Source organism: Mirounga angustirostris, unplaced genomic scaffold, assembly GCF_029215605.1.
Source record: "Mirounga angustirostris isolate CCGP_5_RB_7025 unplaced genomic scaffold, mMirAng1.0.hap1 SCAF_2, whole genome shotgun sequence".
Lineage (NCBI taxonomy): Eukaryota > Metazoa > Chordata > Mammalia > Carnivora > Phocidae > Mirounga > Mirounga angustirostris.
This window is the reverse complement of record NW_026991710.1, coordinates 5,519,432-5,539,290: the sequence shown is the minus strand read 5'-3', so window position 1 is coordinate 5,539,290 and position 19,859 is coordinate 5,519,432. Positions and strand designations below refer to the sequence as shown.

At 51.5% G+C, this 19,859-nt stretch overlaps 1 protein-coding gene across 3 annotated transcripts in view; it reads left to right on the top strand.

Annotated features, from left to right (window-relative positions):
• The window catches only part of STK32B (serine/threonine kinase 32B), a 376,962-nt gene extending 357,418 nt beyond the window's left edge, over positions 1–19,544 (top strand). For all 3 annotated transcript variants that reach the window (XM_045881506.3, XM_045881505.3, XM_064584257.1), the window contains 2 exons: positions 1,429–1,493; positions 17,542–19,544. In XM_045881506.3, the coding sequence (XP_045737462.1) occupies positions 1,429–1,493; positions 17,542–17,680 (204 nt within the window). In that variant the 3' untranslated portion in view covers positions 17,681–19,544. The remainder of the gene's footprint in view (positions 1–1,428; positions 1,494–17,541) is intronic.
• The last annotated feature ends 315 nt before the right edge of the window (positions 19,545–19,859 follow it).

Here is a 19,859-nt window from a genome sequence, read left to right as displayed (position 1 = left end):
GGAAGAATGCATGCCATGCGGGGGACACCACGCCGTGCCGGGCAGTCCTAGGCACCCTCTGGAAAGGCTGTTCTGTGGGGGTACCCTCGGGGCGGGGGGCTGCCTTTCATGGGCCCCGGGCACAACGTGGTGACTTAAAGCCACCAAAACATGTTCTCTCACCATCCTGGAAGCCGCAGTTCAAAATCAAGGTATGGACAGAGCTATGCTCTCTCCAAAGGCTGCGGGGTGGGGTGGGGGGCTCCTTCAGTGCCCCTCCCACTTTCAGTGGCACCAGTGGGCTTCAGCTGCTTCCACCGGTACCTGCCTCCTTCGCCACATGTTGTTTCCTGTCCGTGTCTCTGGGCCTTCACAGGGCCTTCTTCTAAGGACACCAGATATTGGTTGAGGGCCCATCCTACTCTAGTAGGACCTCAAAGACCCTGTTTCCAAATAAGGTCACATTCACCATTACCAGGGTTTAGGACTTCAACACGTCTCTTTTTTGGTAAGATTTTATTTATTTATTTTAGGGAGATCGAGAGAGAGCTAGTGAGGTGGAGCAGCAGGGGAGGGAGGAGGAGAAAGCATCTGAAGCAGACTCCTTGCTCACCGTGGAGCCCGACTCAGGGCTCGATCCCACAACCTGTGAGATCATGACCTGAGCCCAAACCAAGAGCCAAGCACTTAACAGACTGAGCCAACGAGGTGCCCCTTGACACATCTTTTTAAGGGGCATGATTCAACCCACAGCTGCCTATTCCCCCATAAAAAAAGATTTAAAATTATCTTTGACAACCATATGGGTATGAAGATGAAGATAGCTTTCAATGCTAAAAGTTCTTTCTTTCCCCTCCTTATTTTAAAAGAAATCAAAACATCTTTGTAGCCCCTAAAAGTACTGTGGGCCCTAGGCCCTAGGCCTGCTGAGCCTAATGCAGAAGCTGGCCTGGAGACACCTGCGTGCGTGTTAACAAGCACGCACGAGGGTGGGTGGGGTTCTGCACAGGCGTGCAGTATCCATCTGGCATTCGTGCAGCCTCTAAGACCTGGGTCACAGAGCACTTGTTCTTGGCATCTGTTCTTGAAGAGGGTGAGCACCTTTGCAGGGTGGTCTTGAAATTCTACCCCCCTCCCATCCCACTTCGTAATAGGCCTAATGAACAGTCCAGCAATCGGGAAACCCAGCTTCGTGATTTTCAACCCATATCCCATTCCAACATGACTTTTAAGTTGGATTTAATGGCTTAAAATTGAGGCAAACATCTTCATCTGCCAGGCTCCCCTCATAGCCGCCCATACCGTCAGGGCTGCTCAGCCACATAGCTCTTCCCCAGCCCCAGGCATCGGCAGTCCCGTTTAGACCCAGCTCTGTTCGTGGTCACTCCTCTGTCATGGCTCCCTGGAGGGTGCTCCATCATTTACGCTCCCCTCTCTGCTCTTTGGCAGAATGGACACCTCCAGCAGTGCTTGGAGACTGTGCGGAAGGAATTCATCATATTCAACAGAGAGAAGTAAGTCCTCCACCAGCATCTGCTGGACAGAGCCCTCCCAGATGGCAGCACGTCTCCCCGGGAGAATAGTGGTCCCTGGCCCCCCGCGAAGCCAGCTATGGTGCGGGGAGGGAAGCAGCAGGTGGCCCCGTGTTCTAATCCTGCCTCTGCCATGCGAGCCAGACACCACCTTCATTCCCTGGACCTCGGGGTCTTCATGCAAAGTGGGGTAGCCATGGCAGGACCGGGCCAGCCCACAGGGATGCCGGCGCAGCGGGGCAGACTCGGGGATGGCTCAGGGCCAGAGCTCTGGATGGAAAGCGCCCAGGGTCTGCCCCTGCCAGACTGACCGTACAGGACGGGACGGCTCACTTCACCAAGCCTCATTTTCAGCATAGACAGGATGGAAATCCCTCCCTTGCAGTATGGTTGTTGCCAGATTAAATGAGGCTGTGGATACCATGCCTGACAAGGTCAGAGTCCTCATGGAAAGGTTACTGTTATTGTTATGCTTTAATGGGGTGAGGTGGTGAGGGCTGGCTGGGCAGGCACGCCGGCATCACTGGGCTGGCAGGACCCGGGACAGCACCGGGTTAGGAGGGGCTCGGGTGGGGTCTGAGCGGGCCCCAGCACTGCCCATACAGGGTCGGTCAGCAAAGGAAGCAGAAGACTCAGGCTTGGTCCCAGCAGGGTTACTGTCAGCGGCTCATCCAACTGGGGCTGATTGGCCAGAGCAGGATTCGGGCAGCGGTGGGACTGTGGGGTGGGCGCCGAAGCCCTGCAGGCAGGGCGAGCCGCAGACCAGTTGCATCTGACGGACACTGAACTGGGCCTTGGGCTCGCAGGGCCTCTCACATACGCTTCCAGCCCTCCAGGGGCGCCGGATGGGTAAGTCCCAGCGGGAGCCATGCCGGCACCTGGACTGCGCTGTTCTCGCTCACGGCAGGTGACAGCAACAGAGAGCATGTTACCAGGGGAAACACGGCAGCCCTGGCTGGGGCTCTCACAGCAGGTGCCGGGCTCAGCCTGGGGGTCAGGGAAGCTCCCCGAGGCACCATGCCCGGCTGAGCCCAGAGGGGCGAGGAGGGGAAGGGCGTGGAGGGCCAGGAGTGAGGACGGTACACAGAGAAGCAAAACGTAGACACCACAGCCAGTGAAGAAGTTTGACTTTGAGGGGCATGCACGGGGGCGGGCAGTGGTGGAAGGTGAGGGACCCCGTTCAGGGTTGCTTGGGTTCCAGCCAGTGGGCTGCCGGGCAGGGCCCCATTCCCCATCAGGTGCTGGGATAGGCCGGTCACGTGTCCTGGGCGGCGACAGCTCTCTGACTGGGGGGTGCCCGGGTCAGCCCAGATACACACACCAGGCCAAAGCAGCAGCCTCACCCCTGCGGGACCGCGTCTGTCTGGTGTCCCTGTTCTGGCCCGCAGAACGAGAAGGGCCTCTGTGACCGCGGTCCATCAGGCCTGGGGAAGGTGGCCACCGACACGGGGCTGGTTTCAGAGCTCACCATCATTTCCCTGCTGTCCTGCCGGCTCTGAGGCTCACGGTCCCTCCCCAGTCTAGAAACCCGGCTCCAGGAACTTCTGCTCAAGCCATCTCGGGGACTGTGCACCATGGGCTCCAGGCAGCCGTGCTCTGGACCCGTCCTCCCTTCAGGCGTGGACGGAGGGGTCCTCAGAGAGCACCTGCTGGCCGACGCGAGCCTGCGGGAGGCCTGAGCAGGGACGGGCCCAAGCGGGCAGGGGTGGTGTGTCACCCTGTAATGTGTGCCAGAAGATGCTTCCTTTGGAATCCAAAGAATCCAAATGATTTCCTCCTACGTGAAAATGAAAGCGAGATATGCCTCCTTGTGTCGTTGAGGGGTCGCATCTGGCTGCGTTTAGCAGGAACGCCACCGTCTCGTGCCTTCAACCAGTAGGATGTTCTTTCTCACATGGAGAAGTGAGTGGATCGGGGAAATGTAGTAGGATCGCCCAGCCGTGTGGAGGACCCCTTAGAGATGTGTCGTCTTGGATCTGAAGTGAGGCTGGCACAGTGAACAGAGGTTGGCGAAAGAAAGAAAGAGAGCAGAGCCGTTTCCCAGACAGGAGGCGTCCGGGTCCAGGATCAGCGTGTGCGGAAGCCGCAGGAGACTGGGAAGAGATGGCTGACTGTAGGGGGAGCTGTGGGCATGGGGTCCGAGCTGTGGTTCCTGCTCTTGTGTCCCTCCCTCTCTGCTCACCTGAGCTGCCCACCCCCCACACCCCCCCAGGGGCCCCGAAGGCTGGTAGGCTCGCTCCCACCTGCCATATGGAAGGATCCCGGTGCAGGGCCTCGCTGCGTCCCACCGGGATGCTGTCTGAGCACCATGTTGACCCCTCCACGTCCAACCCCATTCCTGCTCCACAGGGAACGTGGGAAAGGAGCCACATCACAACCACCACAGCCCTCCCTGCTGCAGTTTCTCGTCTGTACATGCCTGTGAGGAGTCCATTTGTGAGGCACAGCTTTCCCAAAGCCAAGAGTTTTCCTTTTAAACCCAGAAAAAACGGGGGACCTGTTTGTCCCCCACCCCATTCTGCAACCCTGTGATTGCAGCACCTGCCATGTTGGCACTTGAGCAGTTGGAACATTAAACCTTCTTATCTGACATCTGCCGGCGGCCGGGGGCTTGACAGGGGAGGGGATGCTGAGATGCTGAGCCGGGCTCCCCTTCACACTCGCTGGGGCCCCACTGCCCCGGGCAGCCTCCAGCGGCTGTCAGCTTTCCTTCTCCGCGCACCAGGCCATCAGCTCACGGCAGACTGGGCCGGCTCCGCACAGAGGGCCACCAAGGTCGATCAGAAGGAAGGGCCCTGGTCACAGGAGTATACATCACAAACCCCGGGGGAATGTGGGGGAGGGGCTATTAGCATTTGCAGTTGCTGCACCTGTTATGGTTTGAATTGTGCCCCCCAGAAAGATATGTTGAAGTTCTAGCCTCCAGTCCCTTAGAACGTGACCTCATTTGGACATAGGGTGGTTGCAGACGTAATTAGTTAAGATGAGGTCCTACGGGAGGACGGGGCCGTCATCCCTACTCCAATATGACTCCCAAGCTGCAAGGGTATGGAGACAGGAACGCCAGGGATGGCCAGCTGCCACCAGAAGCTGGGAGAGAGGCCTGGACCAGATTCTCCCTCAGCCTCCAGAAGGAACCAACCCGGCTGCCCACCTTGAGTTCAGACTTCTGGCCTCCAGAACCAAGAGACGATACGTTTCTGTTGTTGTAAGCCCCCCAGATGGTAGTGATGTGTTACAGCCGCCTTACGGAATGGACACCGCACCCTCTGAGTCAGAGGCTGGCTGGTCAGCGAACAGGCCTGGTGATGTGCATTTTAACATGCTCTTGGTGTCATTTGGACGCCTCATAGTTTGAGAACTTCTGCTGAGAGAGGCCGAGTGTGCTCAAATGGGGCCTCCTCTGGCAGGTTCTGAGCTGGTCACAAGAATCCCTATCTAAAACTGCAACCCTTCCAGCCCTCTGTCTCCCTCGCTCTGGGGTAGTGACCTGCAGCTCTGAGCCCTCGTGGGCTTAACTAGGCGTGCTCCCGAGGGCCTCACCCCTGCACGGCTACCTGGCCCCTGCACAGAGCCTGTGTGCTTCCTCAGTGAGAACGAGCCCTGGGGCAGAGAAAAGGTTCCCCTCCCCCGCATTCAATGAGGAAGCCATCCTCAGTATGCAGTGCCCAGGGGATGCGGGCTGGCATCAGCCACGCTAGCTCCTCTAGGAGATTCTCATTCAGTCCTCTAACAGGAAGCCGTAATCTTGGACTGGACCCTGAGACGTGGAAGCAGATCGAGCAGGACCCGTGCCCTCAGGATGCTCGCAGGTGGCAAGGGAGATGCTGGGATGCAGACGTAGAGGGGCCACTGTGGGGACGCGGAGGACATGCCCTGGGTCCGACCTCTCTGGACCTCAGATTCTAAACAGAGAGCAAAATTTAAATGAGCACTGCCTGATTTTCTAGAAACACAGCTTATTACTGGTTTCTGGTCTCAACTGACAGAAGGCCACCAGGCCAGGTAGAACGTCTGCTTCCAGGGACTGGTCCAGGGACTTGAAGGCCTTGGCATCTGAGGCTTCCATTAGCTTGAGGAACATACTGTGGGTCGTGTCCTCCTATTTTGGGCCAAAGAGATGAGTGCAGTTTTTCCAAAAGGTCTTTTCAATAGCATATGACAGAGTTTTCCAGAATCGGGAGCCCCTGGTGAGAGAGGAGTTTCAGGAACTGGATTTTCTATCTGTGTTATCTCGTAAAGAAACCGACAGACTTAAAACCACATTAAAGTGACGTTTGGAGGCCCTGAAAATGTTATATTTAAAAAAATCGAATTCTGCCATTTGTTATACTAAATAATACTATTAATAATAATAAGCGACATCGGTATATGGTTTTATGGTTTGAGATCCCGCTTCTTTAATCCGGATTTCTTAGCCTCGGTCCTATTGACATTGGATGACGGTTGACATCAATGTTTGGATGCGGGGACTGTCCCGTGCATTGTATGAGGTTTACCAGCATCTGTGGCCTCCGCCCATCCATACCGGTAGCACCTCTGTTGTTGTGACGACCAAAACTGACCCCAGACGTTGCCCGATGTTCCCCAGCAGGCAGGTTGCCCTGGTGAGGAGTCACTGCTTTGACCCTTACTTTCCACACTTCCTGAGGTGCGTATTACTAGGATTCCCCACGTCTGCAGCTCTGAACTGAAATATGAAGGACTTGAAATCTAATCTCCCATCCCCTAGATCCTGGGCTCTTTCTACTGCGTGTGCTTTCACCCAGCTGTTCAGCAGATGTTTATTCAAGGTCAGATACAAGGGGACGCAGCTGGGAGCAAGCCCCGCCTCTGTTCTCACGTGGCTCACACTCTGACAGAATGAGCTTCAGGACCTGAAGGGAGGGGGTACTTCCGTACATGGTGTCTTTGGGGGTGTCTCCGGTGCATCCAGGTGGGGCAGTGGCTTGCACAGAGCGGATGGCCGCAAGGGCACATTTTATGGGACACCCAGTCTATGCCATGCAGTCTGTCCATCCATCCTATGGGCCAGGTACTTTTGCCCCTCCTCCCACCCCGTTAGAGGTGAAGAAGGGCAGGTTGAGGGCACATGGCTAAGAGGGGGCAGGGCTGGGGTTCCATGGAGGTAATCAGGCTCAGAGCCCAGTGAAAAACGGCCCCTTGCGCCGCATATTTAATGCTGAACAAGGAATTTCCACTAGCTGCGTAGACATCGCCTGTCGGTGAACCCGGACGTTGCAGGCACAAGATCGGACACGTTCACATGCCCGCAGTCTGCCCGCCTTACCCATCCTGAGGGAGTACGACAGCAGCAAGCCAAGGCAAGGCTCAGCTGGGGACCAGGGTGGGATGCCTGGACCAAGGCCACAGAGAGACGAACAATCAAAATGTGTTGTGACCTCATCTGCCCAGGTGGCCTCCCCAGAGGACACCGGCAGCGAGATAAGGACCCTCTATTGTGGCCCGGAGCCACTGGGGGATGGAGGCCAAGAAGCGTTATGATTCCTTTCAGGCTCAGGAACTGGATGACCGGGGCAGGCCCTGGTCCTACTGCCCTCGGTGCCATGAGCGTGGGGGCAGGGATGGTCCCAGCCTCTCTGCACCTAGGGCTCCACATCAAGGGCTGGCCTGGGTATCAGAGATCCTTGACTTCACAAGGTCTGTGCCATGGGCAGATACTTTGATACCCCTCTCATGTCTTTGGCAGCCCCTGGGGAAGGCAGGAAAGTGTTCTGCCTGCATCTTGAAGATTAATCTGTAAAGGGGAGACCTTCTCCACTGGCACGTCCCCTGGCCCCATTGCTAGGGAAGGGCGAACTTCAAGGACCCCGCCTTCTGAAACCAAGGCCAGCGCATTTAGGTTCTCTCCAGTCCTTGAGATTTGATCGTAGGGTCCAAACGTCATTTATAGGTGAGGATGGACAGGAAAGAGAGCCAACAAACAGCTGAGAGCATGTCTGTTCTAACCTGTGGGGGGGGAGGAGCCCCCACCCCCATCTGCTCCTTCCGTTCTCATCGCGATTCTATTCGTAGCACGTTCCCCCCCCCCCTCCCATTTCACAGTTAGGGAAGCTGATAAAAGCCTAACTCTGACTATAGTGGCCTCTCTGAATCTCAGAAGGTCTCGAGGCTTTACTGCCCACTGAGGCGGAGGGGAAGGGCCCAGGTGACTGTGTTAGCTGAGGCCAGGCTTTCTGGGATCGCTGCTCCACTAAGCAAGGTGGCGCCTCTCCAAAGCCCAGGAAAATGGCCAGGGAAAAGCAGCTCAGTGACCTGGAACAGCGGGAGGAATTTCAGCCACAGATGAAGACAGCCTAGCAGGCGCTTGGATTGCAGAATCCTGATAGTTCCATGAACGCTCGAGATCAGGAAATCACCCGGGAGTCAGGGCCCTCTGCCAGTTCCATCAAGGGAAACTGCAGCCTGGTTGAAAAGGGGCCCCCGATCCTGACACATTCCCCCCAGCCAGTGAAAGACCCAGGAAAATACAGCATGGCGTGTTTCCAGTGGGCTGAGGGGTGACACGCAGTCCCTGACAAATAGCCCTGCGTCCATACGACCCTGTTTGTCTTAGGAACGCGTGCTGTCATTGGTCTGCTCAGACTTCGATTATTTAAATTCCCATCTTCTTCCCCCTTCAATCAGTTCTCTGTAGTAAAACAGAGGTACCTTATTTTGTATGGGAATACTCAGAGGCCTTATTAAATCCTTTATGAAATGAGGCTGTGTATGAATTTGAAAATTATAAATAGGATCTCTAATGGTTTGTTTTGAAGTAAATGTTGTTGTTTTAATCCTGATCTAATTTTCTCTCTGTTACATCTACAAATCTCATTGCCAGCCAATTAAATGAAATAATACTGGGGCGCCTGGGTGGCTCAGTCAGTTAAGCATCTGCCTTCGGCTCAGGTCATGATCCCAGGGTCCTGGGATCAAGCCCCACGTCGGGCTCCCTGCTCAGTGGAGAGTCTGCTTCTCCCTCTCCCTCTGCCTGCCTCTCTGCCTACTTATGCCCTCTCTCTCTCTAATAAATAAATAAAATCTTTAAAAAAAATGAAATAATACTATCACTATGTGCATATATCACAAACCTGTTACATGCCATGCACTGTGCCAGGTGCATTTGCATCTTATCTAAAATAAATCCTCACCATAACCTTGATTTGTAAATGCTGACATCTAGAGAAAAGGAGTCATTTGCCTGAGGTCAACAGTCAGTGTTTTGTAGTGTTGGGATCCCACATAGGTCCGGGGTGGCTTGAGCTCTTTTGTATTCTTTCCACTCTACTACTCTGGCTCTCGCCTTTAATTTTTATAAACGTTGAAACTTTAATTAAAATATGTAAGTGAAGCAAAGGAAGAGCATCACCCAGAATGTATGTAAAAGATGGAATATAAACAGTAAGATGGTCTGAAATAAGTGCTTAGGGGCAACTTCTCTTAGGATCCTTAACGTTGATTTCCTCCAGGTAATCCAGCTCTGGGCCCGCCCCCAGGCTTCTTATGAAAAAGCCTCAGATTCTCTGCCTGAAATGCCTGCTTTGTAGGTTGCACCATATTCCCTAAAAGGATATGATGAGCTACTAGACTGCCCCCTTCCCCCCCACTGTATTTGAAAAGAGGGTCTTTGCAGAAATAATCAAGTTAAGATGATGTCGAACTGGATGAGGGTGGACCGTAATTCCAACAACTAGGGTCTCAGTAAGGAGAGGGACATTGAAGACAGAGGCAGAGACCGGAACGATGCAGCCACAGTCCAAGGTATGGCCAGGATTACCGGCAACCCCTGGAAGCTGGAGGGGACAACGAAGGATTTTCCCCCAGAGCCCTGCTGGTACCTTGAATTGCAGCCTTCTGGCCTCTGGAACTTCGACAGAATACATTTCACCCAGTGGCTGGTACTTCATCAGGCAGCCCTGAGAAACACGCACACCTTCCAGGGACTGATCAAGGTTCCATGACTGGCAGCCATGAACCCTGGATTCCTCCCAAATTTTAACCAAAATTTTAAACATGCCTGTTAGTCTCAGAAAACTTATTTTACAAGTAGTGTGAAATAAATAAAAATTATAGTGATTTCGAAAGGATGGACATCTGACACAAAAATAAATTAGTGATATTTTAATAAATTTAATAACCATCCACATATGTCCCATTGCTTCCCATTGTGGCCCTGGGAGGTTACGGAGACAGATACCAGCATAAATGCTGAATTCTCTGAGACAGTCGTAGCTGCAAGGGATGGAGAGAAAAAGCTAATGGCTTAGGTGAGCCTGGACTCATTGGGGGAATCCTGCCGCAGGGACCCAGGCCAGGACTCACTCCTTCCTCCTGCAGGCAATTTTCTGTTTCTCTGCACTTTGAAGTCATTTTCTTTTACTGTAAACCACTTCTTTCCACACAGGGGAAGACACAGTGCTGAGAGCTCCAGAGTCTCCCAGCTCTACCACCGAACTCAAGAAAGTAGTTTGAAAGGGAAAGCTGAACATCAAGAAGGAGAAGGTTTTCCAGATCTCAAATTCTAGTATCCCAGGGAATGGCTCTGATTGGCCCAACTTGAGTCAGGTGACATCCCCTGGACCAATCCGATCTGACCATCGAGGAGGCCTCTGGTACGGCTTGGGTCAAGTGCCGGCCCTTACCCAATCAATAGCAAGGACTAGGGAGGTGAGGTCTATAAAAAGGCAGCAGCTGCTGTCTGAACCCCGAGCCACAAAAGCAAAATGATGGCAATGCTCTTCACTGGGAAAGTGGACTTGATAGTGTAGGGTTAATTGAGTCCAGGAGAGGAAAGAAAAGGATGCGTGATAGATACTGAAGGCTAGGGCAGATTAATAAAGAGAAAGCAGGCAGTCCCACTTGGCTTGCCATCTGACCTCCTCCTCTGGGCAGGTGAAACATAGGAACCATACATGGATGGGGGCATGGAGGGTAAGGGGACAGACAGGGCTGGCTGCCCAGGCAGAGAGGTGAGCAGCCCCAAAGTGGACCCCTAACTAACTCAGGCCCCTCAACTCTCAAAGATCCCTGTCTGGAGCCAAGGGCTGCTCCCACGGCACCATCATCCTCCTCACTCCAAGACCCAGCCTGAAGCAGCATTTCTGGAACATCAGTGACAGAGGAAAGAAACTTTGAGAGGGTCTAGCATCAGCACTGCTCCAGCCTGTTGGTAGCATTTCTACTCACCTTCCTTGGCCAGAACTGGGCACACGGCCCAGCCCCAGGAGTCCGGAAGCGAGATCCTGCCTGGTTCAGGGAAAGGGGCAGATCAGACTGGTAAATGCCATTAGTGTCTGCCCATCCACAGGGCTGCCGGTGCATGCTTTTCTTGTGCACCCAAATCAGTGAGGACCCAGCAAGTCTCACCTGCAAGCCAGCTCAGACACAGAAGATCAGCCTCACCTCTAAATCTAGAGACAAATCTGCTCATGCAGGCATGCAGGAAGAGACACGAGGCTGGGAAGGCAGAAAGAGCAAAGTCCTCCTTTGGAGCCTGGGCTTGGGTCTGGAAAGCGGTGTGACCCACCCCCAGTTGCTCATCTTTTTGATGTCCCTTCTTATCCTTACCAGGGGCATTGTTAATTCTTCTCCGGAAGGTGGACGTGGGCATTCAGTGAGGAGGTGTCAGAGAACACGCCTAATACATCTCAGTCCCCATCACTCTGAAACCTGAGACTGCCTTCCCTTCCATTCTGCCCCAGCCAGATCTATTTGCAACGTGGGGGAGAGAGGGAGAGGATAGCAAGATAATCCACTACCTTTCGCTGTATCACACCCATGGTGTAGCAGGCTCCCTCCAGAGACTCCCTCAAATACGTTTGCTTTAGGCAACAGCAGATAAAACAGACAGAATTTTAATGCTTCTGGCCAAAGGCTATTATTGAACTTGTGAGATAAGGTGAACTTCCCAGTAAGTGATGAGGTTTGAAAATAGAACAGCCAGGTACACTGAGTTCTTACTTAAGGAACAGTCTTTCTGGTCTTGTGTTTTATCAATCAGAATCCCAGAGGAAATACTCAAAGGAGATATTGGTTGAAAAGGCCCTCTGTATGTCCCACCGCTCACACACAGGCTAGTGCAGTGGACTGGGGCTTCACGGAAGCCAGGAAGAGAGGGGAAGAGGGAGATCAGTGGGGGACAGGGCTGGGGAATAGATGCCCAAACTTGACTCCCCTTGCTCCTCCTGATCTCTGTGGGGCTCCCCATTGGACAAGGGCTTGGGAGCTCCCCCCAAGTCAGATTCCCAGGCACTGAGCAGGGCTGAGTGAACCTAGGGGACAATGGGAAATGGTCAGCCCAGGGGGCTTCTAAGAATTGGAGAGACTAATTCTAGAAAACACACCAAAGGCCAAAGGGAAGCAGCTGTCGCAAGCAGATTTCTGTTGCATTTCTGAGCTGTTCCCCCGTGCAGAGGGCTGTCTTGAGGGGTGGGCAGCAAGGTTCTGCTAAGAGTAGTCTCTGCTAGGGATGCTAGAGAAGGGATTCTTGCAGTGTACATGCAAGTGACTGCTTTCTTCCCTTCCATAGCCACCTCCCAGCCCTAACCCGATAGGCTTTGCTCAGTTTGGCATGAGCCCTTCCAGAACTTTCCTGTACTTCAACTCTGGTTTTCACGAACCACAGAGAAGCAGTATACATAACAGCTAAGAGCACAAACTCTGGAGTCAGACTGCCTGGTTTTGAATACTGATCCTTGCTAGCTTTGTGATCTTGGACCTCACACTAGGACCTTAGTCTCCTCATCTGCAGAATGGGATGCAAATACCCACTTCCTAGGGTGGTTGTTAGGACAAGAAAGTTAACACATGTTAAGTACTTAACAGCCTCTGCCACATAATCAGCACTACACAAGTGTTTGCTCATATAATTCATTATATACAAAATTATCAGACCATATCCGTTAAATCCATTAAAAATCCATTAAACAGCCATTAAACATCATTCTGCCTTAATTTTTTTATTTAACACACACACACACACACAGTAACAACCTATCCCAACTCTCTCAGCTACAAGAGAAAAAGATCCATGCATGTTAACTCATGTGAACTGTTGCCCACAAGGGCCATGACTCACCAGTTGTGCAAATGGCAATCCAATTTTTGTCCAGCTAGGACACCCTGCTGTTTCATTTAATTACACCTGGCCTTCTTTCCCCCTTGGGATGTTGATGCAGAGCCTGCCAACCTGGGCAAACACCCTGCCTAATAAAGGGTGGGCATTTATTTCTTTATTGCCCACCCCATCCTTCCAACACACGTGGTTTGTACACTTGCCGCAGTCTGGGTACTGTGCTGGGTGCTGCTGAGAAGACACAGATGTCATGTTGTGGCCCCTTCCAGTGGATGAGAGACACACAACAAGGCAGGAGACCTGGTTCCAGTCTCCAGTTCCATGCCCTGGTCTTCCCTGGTTTAAGGGCCCCTCTACACCCCCCCATAAATGCTGGGGGTGGATTCTCTTGTACTCAGCCTGTTGTCCTATTTCACCTACTTCTGGGTCCTGACCCTCAGCCACCCCATCTGTACCCCATTCCAGCACCCTCTACTCCTCCAGGTCTTCTGCCCCGACTCCCTCCCCACCCAGGATGTGGCCTGCAGAGCCATCTCTGGGGACCTCCTTGTTGGGAGACATTCATCAGAACTAAGGCAGGTAGTTAAGTTTTACTTACTGACCCTCACCTTCCCCATCTGCAAAAGGGGAGTATCTCCATACTGTGATCATCATCATAAAAATAGCTGCCCTTTGCCTGGGTGGCTCAGTCAGTTAAGCATCTGCCTTTGGCTCAGATCACGGTCCCAGGGTCTTGGGATCGAGCCCCGGGTCAGGCTCCCTGCTCAGCAGGAAGTCTGTTTCTCCCTCTGTCCGCTGCCCCCCACCCCAGCTCATGTGCTCTCTCTCAAATAAATAAATAAGATCCTTTTTAAAATAGCTGCCCTTTATAAAGTACCTGCTATGGGACAGACAGGCAGATGGCACACGGTGGCTCATCTTCTCCCATCCCTGTGTTACAGGTGAGGAGAGAGATGCTTAAAGAAGTTGTGAGTGGCCAGCCTTTCGGCCAGTGATGGTGAAGCTGGGCCTCTGACCTAACTCTGCAGAGACTCCCAACCCTGCAGTCTCCCACTACACCACTTTGCCCCTCCATCCACGTTTCTACACAAGCCAGGAAACATAACACGGGGAGAGCCAATGGAATGCTAGAAATAGGTGTGAAAGCACTTTATGTTGACTGCATACATGAAAACCGGGCTCTCACATCAGAGGCCAGGCCTCACCTACAGAAAGTCCGTAGCAGATGGATGTTTGTATTAAGTGGACTCCATCCTACGTGTGTGAAGTAGCTTGATTTGAAATGACTTTGATGGCTAATCGTTTTATTTTACTCTTCTGAAATACTTTGCCTTTGAAAAATGCCTCCAGCCCGATTTATTACAAATTTTAATGTGTGTCCTCCTCTCCTTGGTCGAGGTTCACTATCTCAGAGCGCTTCCTTCTGGCGTCTGATGGTGGAGTTCGGGAGGTTGAGGGAACTCGTGTCCATCACTCAGAATTCTGGCCACAAAGCTGACAATTAATTTGATAAGTTGGCTGAGAAAATTAAGTGTTCCTGCCACTGCAGAGATAACCAGCCAATTTGCATCAGCAGACTTGAACTCTGCCTAGTAGGATATGTAAAATCCTTTTTCATTTCTTCCAGAGTTACAGATAACCAAGCTGTGGGCTAGTCATAGAAGTGAGCTCTCAGAGCCTCAATCATAATGGTTTCATATCTCTGTCTTGGTTCACAGATTCCTATTTGAACAACATGAGCCTTTCTAATTCCTTCAGAGCATGGAAAAATCATTCCATGCTCTCTTCCCTCCAGGTCAGGATTGAATGGCACAAGAGTCAGTGGAAAGAGCAGGGGACTTGGAGAACGATAGCCTTGGGTTTGAATCCAGCCTCCCAAAGTCACATAGCTAGTAAGTAAGTGGAAGACCCAGGGACAGAAACAGCCTGGCTCTAAGCCTGGGCCATTGGTGCTAGGCCATGCTGCTTCCTTCTAGCAGAAACTTTGTCCAGTGAATGTTCACTGTTTGCTCTGTCCTGCTCCACAGCCCCTTCCACTGTGAGCCACAGACAGTGCTGGTCGAAGGGGAGGGGACTGAATGGGTGGGTGAGTGGGTGGAAAGTGGAAGGACATTGATAAGATGGGAGGATGGTGGATGGATGGATGGATGGATGGGTAGATGGGCAGCTGATGAATAGGTGATAGATGGGTGGTGGGTAGATGAGGAAATGGGGATAAGTGGGGAGATCAACAGATCAGTGTATAGTGAATAGATGAAGTGGATGGATGGATAGGTGAATAGGTGGTTAAGGAGATGGATGAGGAGTAGGTGGGAGGATGGATGGATGTATTGATGGATGTGTGGATAATGAATGGATGAGGTAGATGGATGGGTGTATATATGAGAGGTGGGTGGGTGGTAAATAGTAAGTGGATGAGGAGTGGATAGATGGGACTGGGAGTAGGACAGATGGGTGGACATATGGAAGTGGATGTATGGGTGAGTGGATGGATGGATGGACGGATGGGTGGGGTAGATAAAAGGCAGATGGGTAAGTAAGTGGATAAATATATGGATAAGTGGGTGGAGAATGGATGGTGAATGGTTGGTGGGTGAGTGGGGGCACAGATATAGTGGGAATAATGCAGGCTTTGGTGCCTCCCAGAACTGGATTAGAATTTCAGCTCCACAGGCTATAGGTGGATGGATGGAAGTCTAGAGAAAGGTCCTTTTTTCTTGATTCAGCCACCTTGGTTCACACTGAATCTGATGATAGGTTGCCATGGGGATGACCCATACCTCATTTAGTTAATGCTGTAGGGTCTAGTGCTTATGGTCATAGTATTTTATGTATGATATTTCATACATAAAATATGTATGGGGACTTGAAACTGCTAGTTTTAACCTAAATAACTCTGGCCAAAAGAAGGAGCCAAAGTACCTAAAACATCAGCTCCAAAAAGGATGCTGGTCCACAGAGCAATGTTTTGCTCTACTCTCTGTGCCTTACCTCACTCATGTCCCTTCATTTCAAATCCCTCTCCCTCCCTCCCACTACCCCTGTTCCATACCAATCCTTAAGGTCCAGCTCAAATGCTGCCTCCTGCAGGAAGCCTTCCCTGACCTACACAAGACTTCCGAATCCATCCCTCCCTCATCTGCTCCACTCTTTATTATGCAACTTTTGAAGCTATATTTTGTGTCAGGGAAGTACAGGAGTCTAGAGACAGCAATGCTATCTATGCTATGTTTGAGCATATAAAAGAAAATCCTAATGGGATTCACCTTTACCTTGTGATACACCCAGAGAATTATGTGGCATTACCTGGAAATGCTGGTGTTTCCCATTTAGTTTCTTAGCCATTTGAGTTTTCCCTAGTTTTGATCTGATATTCTTTCCAGAGGTGCCTGAGAGAGCATCCTAGGGTAGAGGGGAGGACAGAGAAGGGATAGGGGAGGAAGGTTCCCAGGCAGTTCCCAGCCCTGCCCAGGAAGTCCAACCAGCCCCTCTCCTCACACTAGACTCTCCCCGCCCCCCCCCATTTTGTTTTCTGGATCCCAGCCTGCTCTCTGGGTGCTGACCCCTCCTCCACTGGGATGATGAATGTTAACCCTAACCGCCTTTCCCAGGTATGCTACCTAGACCGCCACAAGCCTCGGGGCCAGAGGGACTGCACACCTGGTCCTTGTCCCTGTGGGTGGACAAAGGGTAGGAGGCAATGGCCACCAAGTTTAGGGTTTGCAAAATACTGTGTTGCTGCTGGTACTTCAGCATAACCCAAAGGACTCACTCAAATCCTAACACTGTTGCAAACACTAGAAAACACCGCCAAGCATGCGGGCACAAGGGTCCTGTGGCCCGTTGGGGCCATGGACTGTGTTATAGTCATCCGGGGGCCATCCGCAGTGCTGCGCACGTGCATGTTTGCTGAGTGAAATGGCTCTTTCACCTACATCAGGCAGTAGGTCTGCACTCCGTTTGACAGAACCTCCTAATGTGAAAAGTAAATTCAGGCTGAAATCTGCATCTTTCAGAGCAAGGAGAATTGTGGCAATCTTATTATTTTCAGCCCCATAGTAGATAGTTCACACACATTCTCTCTGATCCCCTTAGCCTCCTCCAAGTGAATGGTAGACTCCCAGGTTTAGATAGGAAAACTGAGACTCAGAAGACGGCAGCTTGTCCAACGGTGCCCGAGTAGCAAGTACTGAGAGCTGTGTTCTTCCTGCTTTCAGACTTCTCGCTCTCTCCTTAAATGTCTCCATTTTATTTTTTGCCTGCAGTATGCACGCAGTGGGATAGTGCGTGAACCTGAACTTGCAGATCACAAAGAGAAGGGTGTTGACATCTTAGATCATGTGGAGGGTGATCAGGAGGCCAGCTATTAAGAAATGCAATGTTTAGAATTGTGCTCCCTTAACAGTTTGTCATGGGCCATTTTGTAAGGCTGGGTGCTCATCTGTTTGGATATTTATTTGGCAGATAATTTGACTAGTGTCCATTGCCCCATTTGGACAGTAATCTCCGTGAGGACAGAGAAGATGACTACTTTGCTGGCCAGGGTTTCCCCTGCTCCTTGGCACGATGGCTGGTACATCAGTGGGCGTTCAATACATACATGTGAATGAATGATGTGTGGGGCTCCTCACCTACACTGATGTAGGTGTGAGTTTAAGCAAATTACATGTGTGAGCTCCTAAAGACTTCACAGGGAGTCATAAGGCAGGAAAGGTCATCTCTGTTTTACAGATGGGGAAACTGAGGCTCTGTGTGTTAAATATCTCACAGGAGTGCACCTGACCCAGGCTTTGACCCCAGGCCTGCCTGGCTCCAGGGCACCACACTCTGGCCCAGGGAAGGCACGGGCTGAGGGCTTCCCAGTTGCCCTTGTTGCACAGATGTGTCTCCTGGACATCCCGCTGCCCTCTGCTCCGAGTAACTGTCTCGGGTCTGTGCTGTGTTTGTTTGCAGGCTGAGGAGGCAGCAGGGGCAGAGCGGCCAGCTCTTGGACCCAGAAGGCCGGGCTGGGAGCCAGACCCAGGGCAAGCTCCAGGACGGGTGCAACAACAACATTCTGGCCCACGCCTGCTCCCGTGGCTGCAGCAGCTAAGCCACCACCTGTAGCCACCTGACGGGACCGCGCACATCTCTGTCCTGCCCACCGAAAGCCCCTCTCTATGCCACGATGGTCCTTATCTCACCCCTGATGACATCAGATGCAGAGAGAGCCCTAAACTTGGAGCTGGGAAGCCCGGGTTCTCGTCCCAGGTGCCTGACTGATTCTCTGCATGACTTTGGACAAACTTGCCCTTCCTGTGCCTGTTTTCTGCATCTGCCAAAGGGGTTAAAACAGCTCTCTGTCCCACCTCTAACTACAAGGTTATTGGGAGAAACCAAATGGATAGCAGACATGCAAAACCTGTGACATTTATGAAATTGTTTACACAGGCAAAATACAACCTCGATATCTGAAGTGCACTCCTATCCCGCAAAGCAATTAGACCATCCCAACTTTGCAATTCGGTCCATCATGGCTCATCACACAGTACTTTTGAAAATGCAGCCCAATGGCAAAATAAACATCTCTGCACCTGCCCTTCCAATGGGAACACCATTCCCAAATCCTGGAGCAAAGCCTGAAGTGTCTTCGTTTGCCTTCTCTGCCAGGCCAGTCTTTCTGACCCTTGAAGAGGGCATAGCCCACACACCAGCCCAGTCCCCTGGGTCTCGATGCTGCAGGTGCACGTCTGCCCTCATTCACAGAAGACTGCCTCCCACCTGTAATTTCAGCAGCTCCCCACCCGCGACCCCACACCGTGCACCGGGATGGCAGGCAGATGCCCTTCAGAAGGTCAGGTCACTGACCATCAGTCACTCCTATCGAGTGCCATCAGAGCTCCTCCCAAAACCCAGTCCCACAGCCAAATTCTGAGTCCCCATCCTCCTTTTGGGTGTTTTTCCTGTGAAGGGTGTGAAGTGGTCTCCTCAGCATTGTCTTAAAGAGGGCCTCCAAATGCCACTGATGATGTGGCCCTGTACTGATGGATAAAGAAGCATGGGTGACTAGGAAGTTCACTCTAGAAAGAGAGTAGACTCACATAAGGAACGAACTGCTGAATGACCGGTTCGGGGAGCCCCCAGCCTCTGAATGGAGAGAAGCTGTAGCACCAGGGACAGAGCTCAGACGTGGAGTCAGGCTCGTTCAAAATCCAGCCCTGCTGTTTACTAACCAGAAGACCTTAGGCAAACTGCATAATCACTTATGTGTCATTTCCTTGTTTTCAAGCGGTGATGATAAAACCAGCCTTGCAGGGTTGTTATAGGGTTCAACAGCATCCGGTGCGGGATGCACCCAGCATGCACCGCTCACTGAATGGTAATCACATTTTGTGGGCATCACCATCGTCGTCTGGAGAAACTTTGCTATGTCACTCACTTGGCAGGTCACTTTCTGTAGAAATAAGCTTGGTGTTTAGGATTCCTGGAACTTTTCTTCTGGAGTCTTTGAACTCTGTTTATCCCTGTTAAAATTTCAAGTGTGTTTTTATTTTTTCTTCCAACTTCCGGTCTTTACTTTTTACATCATGAATCAGTCCTCGGGGCTGTCGACGTCATCTCCTGGCTATCTTAAGAGATGTTTTAAAGGATGGTGTGGTTTCGTATTTTTATTTTAGAAACAGGAAATGGTCATTATTTTCCTCCTTTGAACCAAGCCTATTTCTCGATTTTGTTGCCCACATAAGTCTACTTGTCTTGCACACTTGTCACTCTGTGTCCCCCATCGGCACTGTCCTGTTCCCTCCAGGAAATCACAGGGTTGCTCCTCTCTTCACTGTGACCCGGGCAGCAAGTCAGATTTCTCTCTGGGCTGAACTCGTGATGTAGGGGACAGGAGCCCGAGAGACACTGGATTTCCTGGCTGTGTTTAAGTCAGTGTTGTTTCCTGTTCAGAATAAACTATTTCTTGGACATTCCTTCTTACAACTTTGTTCTTATTTGGGGTTGGGTGGGATGGACCATGTTCCTCTGAGTCAAAAGGCTCAAGCTGAATTAGAAACATAAAGATGGGAGGGGAAGGACCCAAGTTGGTGATGTGTTTATTTTACTCACAGGATACAACCAAACTTGACAATTCAAGGCTCCATCCAACTTGATCACAATTTATATTATTATTATTATTATTATTAAATGACCATCGTCATAATGATTATTTTACACTAGAAAGGTCTGATCTATGTATTAGGGGGAAAATGACAGAAAATTTTTTACCTAGAGGAAAACACTCTTTA